Source organism: Calliphora vicina, chromosome 1 (genome assembly GCF_958450345.1).
Source record: "Calliphora vicina chromosome 1, idCalVici1.1, whole genome shotgun sequence".
Lineage (NCBI taxonomy): Eukaryota > Metazoa > Arthropoda > Insecta > Diptera > Calliphoridae > Calliphora > Calliphora vicina.
Genome location: NC_088780.1, coordinates 70776947 through 70789084, shown reverse-complemented (window position 1 = coordinate 70789084; position 12138 = coordinate 70776947). Strand labels below are relative to the sequence as shown.

Genomic DNA, 12138 nt, shown 5'->3' with positions numbered 1-12138 from the left:
GGTTCGATTAATGAGAAGGTGAGCAAATTTAAATCGGTACCGAACGCAAGTGATTCGCCAGTAGTGAATTCTGATTCTGGGCATACTTTGACTCTACCCCCTTGCGATGTCGACGCATTTGGAGGGGATTATGATTCTTGGCCGGCCTTTAGAGATTTATTTACGGCGATTTATATAAAGAGCTCGCGCCTTAGTAATGTAGAACGCCTTTGCATTTAATACGTAAGACCGAAGGTGAAGCTAAAGATATTGTTTTGAAAAGTCCGTTGAGTAATGAGGGCTTTGAAGTAGCCTGGCGGGATCTTAAGATTGCATATGACAATCCTTGTATGTTAGTAAACAACCAACTGAAACTTTTGTTTAGTCTGCCTTCCTTTGACAAGGAAACTAGTGCCGGACTTAAGACCTTAAAACGCGGTATTAATAGTTGTCTTACATCCCTTTCTATTTATAAAGTGTCTACGGATAATTGGGACCCAATTATCGTCTTTATATGCATTCAAAGACTTCCTTCATGGACAGTTTCACTTTGGGAACACAGTGTAAAGAACAAGACGGCTCTCTCCCTTTGGCAAGATTTGGATAACTTTCTGACGGAAAGAATTCTGACATTGGACTGTCTTAACAATCTTAAGGGTAACGTTTTGGAAACAAAGTCAAACCACGTGAAATATTCTGTACCTTCTGACGATGTTACTTCTTCGAATATTTCTTGTATTTTATGTCCTAACCAATCTCACTTTTTACGCACTTGTCGACGATTTAAAAGTCTTCCAATAACTGACCGAATTTTAGCTGTGAACGAAAATAACTGTTGTTCTAATTGTCTTTCAAGGACACACCATGTCAGCAATTGTAAAAGCAATAATAATTGTTTAATTTGCGATAATCGACACCATACTATGCTTCATCAAGAGCCAATAGAAAATTCAAACGTGGAATGGCCTACGACTTCTTCCGGTCAGAGTTCTGCTGAGGTTCTTCGACCCACTAACTCGTCACCGACTTATCAACGACCTTCTACTTCTACTAATGTTACGCAAACTCGAAAAGTATTTCATACACGTCAAAATCAATCTGTTATCTTAGGAACTGCATCAGTAAATATCATACATAAAGGCAATAGGTATCAGGTCAGAGCTCTTATTGATTCAGCTTCGGAATGTTCATTTGTTAGTAATCGATTACGAAAAAGGTTTAAACTTCCCACGCATTCTGCAAATGCTAAAGTTTCTGGCGTAAATAATGCGGTTTCTGTAGTTTCGAGAAAGGCTTGTTCTCTGAAGATCGGCTCTGATTTGGATTCTTCTGTAGTACTGAATACAACGGCCTTTGTTTTGGCAGATATATCGGAGAATTTGCCTTCGATTTCTGTAAACGCCGACATTAAAGGATTATTGCCAAATCTTCATTTGGCAGATTCCAATCCTTTCCATAGCCGGCCTGTTGATATTCTTATTGGGGCTGATTTATATCCGCAAATTATGTTACCGGAAATTCGACGAGACGTATTAGGGTCATTATTGGCTCAGATAACAATTTTTGGCTGGATACTGACAGGTCCAGTTAATTCTATATAATTATCAGTTAATGGTATTTCACTAACTCGGGATTTCCTAAAAGACCTAATGCTGTCATTTGATTATTCCTCTTTTTATTACTATGGATCTACATCTATGAATTAAACACAAATGAATTCAACATTTTAACTAACATTCGAATTGTATATTTACATTATCATTAAAAAAGCTCATTGAAATATATTTACGATTTACCTTAGTATGTATTATTTTACTATATTATTTATAAAAACAATGCCTTTAATGGTCAGTTGATGGATCTGTCTAAAAACCATTCAGTTGATGGATCTGTCTAAAAACCATTGCCCGCAAGGGTCAGTTGATGGATCTGTCTAAAAACCATTCAGTTGATGGATCTGTCTAAAAACCATTCAGTTTATGGATCTGTCTAAAAACCATACCTATGCTGTTAACATTACAACATACATTAGTGTTGCAAGGTGGCCGGCAATGTTTAGGTTGCATCCTTTTGGTAATAACTACTACATTAAACGTATTATACTATTTTTAACAACGTTAGAATCTATTGTTGCTTCCTTTTTAATTCAACTTTGCTGGAAGTATTTTACTAGATTCTAGCGAGTAAACCGTTAACGGGTCCTTAAATATTGTTTGCCACAATATTATGCTTGTTATTTTAGCATTAAAAAAACACTTGTCAAATTGTCTTCGACATAAGCACTACGTGCATTTTACTAAAAACGCAATATATTCCTTCTACGAGGTAATATTTATTAACAATAAAAAGAGATCTTCGTCTAATTTAAACTTGAAATGTGTTTGTTTTATTTTTATAACAATTTTGGAAAACTTGGATTGATGCCAAACAACCGTTAATCGGTTAACCGATTAATTTTGGACGGTTAACTGTTCGAATAATTTGAAATTGCCGATTTTCAAATAACAAATAAACCGATTAATTTGCGTAGATTAACCGATTAACCGAAATTCCTTTTTTTTGCAATTTAAAAATTGTTTTTGTATTTACTTTTCCGTTTCAATTCAAATACAAATTTCAAATTAAAAGTAGATATTTTTGAACATCCAATAAACATGATTAGTGAGTATGTATAACAACTGACATATTTAATTTACATGTATTTGAAACTTTGTTTGGATTTACATGTATAGACGAAACTTATGATAAAAGACAAATGAGTCTTTTATCATAACTAAACGAAACTATTAAATTAATCAAAACCTAAAACAATCCAAAAAGGAATATTCTTTATCATGCTTTTGATTTCTCCAACATATACAATCAGCGAGAGAGTTTTATTCCAAGAAAAGTTTTATTAAATCTAAAGAAAAAAATCGTTTAAATTATATTATTTTTATAAAAGATTATTTCAGAAGATCTCACTAAAACCCTAAAAACTCACACATCGCTCATTTGTTGCAACAAATTCAAAAAAAGTCGTTTCGAGAAAAACGTCTTTGAATATTTTATGACATTTTACTATTTCTTAAATAAATTTTCAACAAATCATGCGATTTCAGAAATATAAATAGTAGATGTTAATATCTTTCAGATCTGTATTTATCCCAAATTTTTATTTATCAAATATACGAGAAAACAAACAATTTTAATTTTGATGTTTACAACAAAAAAAAAACACTCACACAAAAAATAATTGATTTTTTTGAAAACTGATGAAACTATATGAAAGATTATAGAACAGCGCATATTTAGTATTACTCAGTTCATAAAACACGGATTTTGAGTTATGACGTTGTTGCAAAAAATAGGCGATATGTTTACAAAAATTATCTCAAATACCTTATTTGCTGTTTTTTATGTTCTTGTACACAAAATTCGTTGTTGTATTTTCAATTTAAAATGAAAATAGAAATTATTCGGTTAATCGAATAATTTTAAATTAACCGATTATTAACCGAATAAATCTAAACCTCGATTAATTATTTGCTCGATTAACCGATTAAACCAGAAACCCGATTAATTGAATACCCTACTATCTATTAATTTAATTGATTATTGGCTGATCTCATTACTATTAGTTAATTTTCAAATTATATATTGATATCTTTTAATTTTATTATTATTATGTATAATAAAATTGTGAGTAGTTTAATTGGAACCGATTATGGCCTATTGGCTAGGATTCTGTAACTGAATGAATGAATAAAATAAAAACAAAAAAATAAAAGTATTCGAATGACGAATATTCTGTGATAAAATAAACATTACTGTTTTATAATTTATTTTTATTGACATTTTGTTAAATTTTAACAAAATTTAATGAATTTCTATGTGGAAACACACAGTTATAATTTCGGAATGGGTATATTAGATTGTGTGGACCTTCTTCCACAATGTTTACACATTTTATTACTATATAGCGTTGCAGGTTAAAAGTAAATGACAAAAATGCCAATCAAACGCACTTGTGAACCTCATGTAGTTCACTGCCGGAGGAATATCAAACAAAATCATATACTATTAAAATGGAACTTATTCGCCAGCGGAGTGGAAATTGTGTTTAGCAATTGCAATAGTATCGTCTGTTATTCCAAATTTATCTTTGAAATCCTCTTTTTTAATATAAAAAGTAAAACGAATTCCTTAAAATAGGTTTAAAGTAGGGTTGAACAATTATTAAATTTCATATATTTAACAATGGTTTACTACAGGTGTTTTAAGCTAATTTTCGTTTTTGGATATACTTTTATCGAATTTAGCTTAACAACGGTTAGTAAGCATGTTGTAAGTTTTTTTTACATAAGAATGCTAATGTTCACCCTTCAATTCACTTCCAATTACATTTAGGCCCTAATTTTGTAAATCACGTCACCAAAGTGATATTTATATGCAAAGCAAAAACAACAATTCACACATTTCAAAAATTTGTTTTTGTTTTATGTACAAATTGTGAACCAAACAAACGCACAAAAATTCAAATTCGTTGATTTGCCTTTCATAATTTGAAAATTGTGTACACAAAACAAAAACAAATTTTTAAAATGTGTGAAATGTTGTTTTTGCTTTGCACATAAACATCATTTTGGTGACGTGATTTACAAAATTAGGGCCTTAATATGATTTTAAAAACAACAATTAAATGTAAAACACTAGAGTCAGTCATATCAGCACTACAAGATGGTTGGAGCAACAACGTATCATCAGAGATCAGGTTGTCTTATGTTTAATGACAGAATTGTAATACCAACAAAATTAAGAAATTGTGTTCTTAAACAACTTCATCGTGGACATCCAGGTAAAGAATGAAATCTTTAGCAAGAAGTCATGTTTATTGGACAGGTATCGATGAAGATATTATTACTTATGTACGAAATTGTCACCAATGTGCTGTACTAAAATCATGGCCTCTAACAAATAAACCTATGGAACGCATTCACATAGACATTGCGGGTCCATGTAATGATTTATACTATTTTGTAATTATAGATGCTTTTTTAAAATGGCCCGAAATTTTTGAAATTTCAAATATTACATCAACAACTATAATTTCAAAACTTACCGAAATGTTTGCTAGATATGGTGACGCAGATACTATTGTCTCAGATAATGGTACTCAATTTGTAAGTTCTCAGTTCAACAAATTTGTGACAGATCGTGGGATCACACATTTAAGAACAGTACCTTATCACCCACAATCTAACGGACAAGCTGAACGTTTCGTTGTAACTTAAAACGTGCTCTTGAAAAACTCAAACAAGAGGGGACAAGTAAGGAAAACTTGCAAACATTTCTTCAAACTTATAGATCTACAGTAAGAACGGATTCAAAATCACCAGCAGAGCTGTTTCTGAATTGAAAAATCAAAACCACTTCAGACTTACTCAAACCAAAGGAAGTAGCTCCTATTAAACGTAATATTCAACAGGAGATGATTTTCAACAAGAAACATGGTGCAAAAGCTAAAAGTTTCAAAAGTAATGAAAATGTGTTTGTCCAAATTTTTAGAAACAAGTTTATTTGGGTAAGTGGTTCAATATTGGAACGTATGAGAACTGTTAACTACAATGTGTTAGTAAATGACAAAAACAAACAAAAACTAATTCGTTCACATGCTGAAGGATTAAAGTACATCTTAAACACTTGAAATAATTTTACTTGTTCAATAACACAGTACAACATTTTTCAGTTCATTGCTTTGGGACTCAATTCTGACAATTGCACGTGAAAGTAGCCCCAAGAATAAGAACTTCTGCGTCATTAGTTTTGTCAAGTTGGCTGCCATAATAATTTAATGACCATACGAATTTTTTTTCCTCAAGGTGGATTTTTATCACTTTTTCTATATTTTAGCACGGTTATATCTCGTATACCGTACGGAATATCTCTTTTGTGGCTGAAGCAAAGTTGTAGATATTGAATAGTAGAAAAAAAGTACGGAACATACCGACCCAAAAAAGGTGCACCCAGTGCCTTAAAAATCGCAAAAATGCCAATTTTTTAACCAATTTTTCACCTTTTTTGCTCAATAACTGGATTACAAATCCAATTATGAACCGATCACCATGAAATTAGGTCGTGTGATTTGTGTCTATATGAAAGTTATTTATCATGACTTTTGTATGTATACCATCATTTTTAACAGATTTATTCACTTTAAAGTGATTTTCGGAAGCGGGTCTTATATGGGAGCTATGACAAATTATGGACTTGCAAACATTTCTTCAAACTTATAGATCTACAGTAAGAACGGATTCAAAATCACCAGCAGAGCTGTTTCTGAATTGAAAAATCAAAACCACTTCAGACTTACTCAAACCAAAGGAAGTAGCTCCTATTAAACGTAATATTCAACAGGAGATGATTTTCAACAAGAAACATGGTGCAAAAGCTAAAAGTTTCAAAAGTAATGAAAATGTGTTTGTCCAAATTTTTAGAAACAAGTTTATTTGGGTAAGTGGTTCAATATTGGAACGTATGAGAACTGTTAACTACAATGTGTTAGTAAATGACAAAAACAAACAAAAACTAATTCGTTCACATGCTGAAGGATTAAAGTACATCTTAAACACTTGAAATAATTTTACTTGTTCAATAACACAGTACAACATTTTTCAGTTCATTGCTTTGGGACTCAATTCTGACAATTGCACGTGAAAGTAGCCCCAAGAATAAGAACTTCTGCGTCATTAGTTTTGTCAAGTTGGCTGCCATAATAATTTAATGACCATACGAATTTTTTTTCCTCAAGGTGGATTTTTATCACTTTTTCTATATTTTAGCACGGTTATATCTCGTATACCGTACGGAATATCTCTTTTGTGGCTGAAGCAAAGTTGTAGATATTGAATAGTAGAAAAAAAGTACGGAACATACCGACCCAAAAAAGGTGCACCCAGTGCCTTAAAAATCGCAAAAATGCCAATTTTTTAACCAATTTTTCACCTTTTTTGCTCAATAACTGGATTACAAATCCAATTATGAACCGATCACCATGAAATTAGGTCGTGTGATTTGTGTCTATATGAAAGTTATTTATCATGACTTTTGTATGTATACCATCATTTTTAACAGATTTATTCACTTTAAAGTGATTTTCGGAAGCGGGTCTTATATGGGAGCTATGACAAATTATGGACCGATCATAAAAGAATTTGGTACATATAATTTGTTCGGCACAAGGATGAAGCCTGTTGAAATTGGCTGAAATCGGTTCATTATTTCACTTAGCCCCCATACAAATGCCCTCCCGAAATTGGACTTTATCGGTCATAAATGTTTAATTTATACATGTATCTACACAAATTTCGCTCAAAATAAGTTTTATATATATAAAATTCATGTCAAAAAATTTTATTATGATCGGTCAATAATTATTCATAGCTCCCATATAAGACCCGCTTCCGAAAATCACTTTAAAGTGAATAAATCTGTTAAAAATGATGGTATACATACAAAATTCATGATTAATAACTTTCATATAGTTACAAATCACATGACCTAATTTCATGGTGATCGGTCCATAATTGGATTTGTAATCCAGTTATTGAGCAAAAAAGGTGAAAAATTGGTTAAAAAATGGGTATTTTTGCGATTTTTAAGGCACTGGGTGCACCTTTTTCGGGTAGGTATGTTCCGTACTTTTTTCCTACTACTCAATATCTACAACTTTGCTTCAGCCACAAAAGAGATATTCCGTACGGTATACGAGATATAACCGTGCTAAAATATAGAAAAAGTGATAAAAATCCACCTTGAGGAAAAAAAATTCGTATGGTCATTAAATTATTACGGCAGCCAACTTGACAAAACTAATGATGCAGAAGTTCTTATTTTTGGGGCTACTTTCACGTGCAATTGTCAGAATTGAGTCCCAAAATCATGTGTTGTACTGTGTAATTTATATGAGGAACATTTATTCATTGAAATTTACTTTTAATATTTTCTATTTGTATGAAAATATTTTCATTCTTGTTTTAACTTCTAAATTAAATAAACTTATATTTTCTTTTGTAAATTATTATTTCTAATTATTTAAACCATAACAATTGCAAATATAGCAACAACGGGCACAGATCTAAGAATCACATTCTGAGTCGTTTAAACTTGAAGAGCCAATAGGTGTAATGAAAAGGTAGGTAAAATCAGGGTTTCATTTGTACTTCTTTTTTGGTCAAAAAATCCAAACCACAAAATCATAGCTAAAAAATTTTTTTAAAAATTTGTGTGTGTGCACGCATGCATAATAGCACAATCAGCTTTCCACAAGATCTCGAAACTTATACGTAGTGGTATATCGATTCTATATTTTTTTATTTTTTGGATTTTGTTTTTTATATACAGTGGTCGACATAAGTCTATGTACGACCACAATTTTTGCCACTTTATGAGAGAAAACACGGTAACTAAAAAAATAATGCAAATTTGTTTGAAATCTATTTTAATTGCTAGGCACCAAAAAAATATGTTGCTGCAATGTAAACTACATACGACCACAGCATGTCCTGTTTTTTTTAATACTAACAGATAAGCAATGCAATTTATTAAGTCTACAGATCAAGAAATATTCAGTTACTTTGAAAATACTGGTACAGTTAAAAACAAGCCGCGAAGTGGTCGCCCAAAGAAACTACATCGTAGAGATGTAATCTTCATTTTGAAAGAAGTAAACAAAAAGCCAAAAGTAAATACCACAAAATTGGCCGAAGAACTCGCAACAAGATTAGAAGATATTGTTTATTCACGAACAATTCAAAGAACCTTAAATAATAATGATAATTAAAGCAGAAATCCTCGTAAATTAGCGAACGGATCGCATACTTCGTTTGGAATTCGCCCAAAAGCACTTTGAAAAGGACATGGAATTCTGGAAGCGAGTTTTGTTCATTGATGAGTTGAAGTATAACATATTTGGAAGTGTTGGAGAGAGATAAAGTATGGCGCAAAACAAATACAGCAATGGATCCGAAAAACTTACTTGCAACAGTTAAGCCTGGTGGTGGCAGTGTGATGGTTTGGCGTACTGTCGCTGCTTCTGAAATGGGAAAGTTAGTGATTATTGAGGGTAATATGGATCGTTATCAGTACAAATCCATTTTGGAACAAAATTTGAGAGCACCAGTTGATATTTAAACTCTTGGTCAAAGTTGGATATTTCAGCAAGATAACGATCCGAAACATATGTCTCAAACTGTCAAAGATTGGCTACTCAACCATGCCCCACTACAATTGTACACACCACCTCAAAGCCCGGACTTAAATGTTATTGAGCGCGTATGGGAAATTCTACAACGGAAGATCCGAAAACATCTTATTACTTGTGAACCAATGTTAAAAAAGAAGATTCCAGAAGAATGGCAAAATATATCGTCCGCAGAACTGGAAAATTTAATTACTTCGATGCCCAGACGCTTGTATATGCCCGTGGTGGACCAACGAAATATTGAATTTAATGAAAATTTGTATTCGCTGAAAAATGTTTATTTAGTGTACAGATCGTATGTAGACTTTTGTCAACATATTTTTTTAATTTTTTGTGAATAACAGTTTAAATTAATTATAAATTTAGCGATATTTTTTTGTTATATTAATAAAAATGCATTTGAAATAAAACTGCATCAAATAGACCTCCCTTAAAAAATTCAGTTTCCTACATTAGCTATGTTCAATAACTAAAAGTTGTTACTAGTTAGTAACAATTGTTACTGGAAAATTGTTCATTAACTCAAAAACTTGCAAGTAGAGAAAAAATGAAGAGCGTATAAATTTTAGAGAGTGTTCTCTCGTTACAAACTATTACAAGTTCTATTATGAACTCGTAATAGTTAGCAGCTTATATTTTATATGTTTTGTGTTATTGTTTATTTATTTAAAATTTTATTTTTGTGGTGAAAAAATGCCAAACATTTTAAAAGGAATAAAATAAGAAAATCGTGTGTATAAAACAATTGTTACTGGAAAAGCGTGTTCAAACCACAGACCTAATCCATTGTTATTTAAAAATTATACACAATCTTGTAAGTGCTTTAGCGAAACGTGTATTTTCAATGTTTCAGAGACATCCTTTCAAAAGATTTCCGTAATACAGAAAGATTAATATCTAACTTACGGCCTACAATATTTTAACTTTATTCATAGCTTTGAAAGTAGCAACAACGGGCACAGTTCTAAGAATCACATTCTGAGTCGTTTAAACGATGTCCGTTCGTATGGCAGTACATTTAAAACTTGTACAAGTCGCAAATTTGAAGATATTTCGATAAAATTAGCTACATGTACATTTTCTCAGCCCAAGTATGAAGTCTATTGAAACTGGTTGAAATCGGGGAACAAATCAAGATCCGCGTAACAGTTTATATTTTCATTAATTTTTTTCTGTTAATACCTATTCACATTTTCTGGGTTGCCGGCCTTCGGCCGGGTGAAGGGACTTTTAACTCTGGTGTGTATCGAACACCGGCTTCGCTAAAATCACTTTTTCTGTATATCAAAATTTTCTGAAGTACTATCATATAAAATCAAAAAATAATTTTTGGGTCACAATATTAATAAACTGTACCCTATTATATATCATATTAAAGGTATTGTGAAGCACTATTCAATGATACCCATAACGATCAGTTTGTTTTCCAAATATATGAGAAATGTACTATTATATGTATTGACTTAAAATTCATATAACTCTTAAACTAAGAGAGAGCAGGGAAAAATATTAACGTTTTTGTGCTTCTAATTATGAGAGCTATCAACACCAAAGAAATTATAAAAATGCAAGCTGTTTCGCTGAGCTTGATTTATACCGTTTATATGCACAAATTTCGCTCCAAAAACGTTTTTTATATACGGAATCATGTCATAGTTCCCATATAAGGCCCGTTACCGAAAATCACTTTAACAGCATATATCTCTTAAAAATTTTGGTATCCACATAAAATTCAACAGAAATAAGTTTCATATAGATATAAATCACGACACAATTTCATGGCGATCGGTTCATAATTGGTCATTTACTCATTGACCGACCATACATTCTTACTTGTTTTGAAATCTATCTTTACTATAGGAATAAAGTGCAGAAAATAAAGATAAATAATATTAAAAATGTTATACTTTGTTAAAAACTATATTAATATTTCTTTATATAAGCAGTAGTCATTATTATTCAGTCTGAAAAAACCTAGTTTTAACTTTATAAACATAAATTTTTTATACATTACCTAGTATCTCTGGCCAATTTGGGACCGCGTCCAATAATCCGCTTGATGTTATCATTTAGAACTACCAATGTGTCTTTTGCATTCTCCAATTCTTGTTGAAGATCGTTATAACTTTGAATATAGTCTGTGCACATTTTTAATTATTATTTATATATAAAATATAAACAAATTCAATTTAAACCAAATGTAGTAAACACTAATATTAAACTACTAATCAGGGGTGCAAATGTAATGAGTATTTGGGTAATGAGTACCAAAGTAAATTAATAAAGTAGACTCAGTAGAACAGCCGACTATTTTTTTATTCAGTCTGAACTGTCAATTCACTTGTGGTTGTTGTAGCGAAAAATACAACAAGCCCAAAAGTAAAAACAACAACAGGCAACTTTGACAGCTCAGACCTTAAACCAAAAACAAAATTGCTTGTGGTTTTTGTAAATGTTGTAGTACTGTCGCTACTTTATTAATTTACTTTGATGAGTACTCATTAATGTAAATTTTTGTGTAAAGAAAACAAACCAAAATAATTAATTTTTACAGAGTTGCATAGATGGTACTATTTTTGGTTACATACAACAACACGTTTTCAAGAAATAATGGCCCATAATCATAGTCAAACACTAAAGTCGGTTTTTTAAAAAAAAAAAATTTAAAAAAACCTGCTTTTTATTAATTTGCAACCATAGTCAAAATTAAAGTATGTTTTAAATTGAACCGACTTTAACTGGGTGCCACCGCAAATGTAGAAAATGTTTTCATACAATATACAACAAAAAACAGACAAGTGGCAACGCTGAACAGCTGACATACAAAATTAAAAAAAAATCCATAAAACGTAAACAATAAAAGTAACCGGGACATCTAAAGAAAGAAAGTTGTTTGTTGTTAAAAAATAGAAAAGATA

At 31.3% G+C, this 12138-nt stretch overlaps 1 protein-coding gene across 1 annotated transcript in view; it reads right to left on the bottom strand.

Moving 5' to 3' along the window:
• The window catches only part of Pnn (desmosome associated protein-like protein pinnin), an 86455-nt gene extending 75000 nt beyond the window's left edge, over window positions 1-11455 (bottom strand). Inside the window, exon 1 of the mRNA XM_065514961.1 lies at window positions 11235-11455. Coding sequence (XP_065371033.1) covers window positions 11235-11368 — 134 coding nt within the window. The 5' untranslated portion in view covers window positions 11369-11455. The remainder of the gene's footprint in view (window positions 1-11234) is intronic.
• Between the last annotated feature and the right edge of the window lie 683 nt (window positions 11456-12138).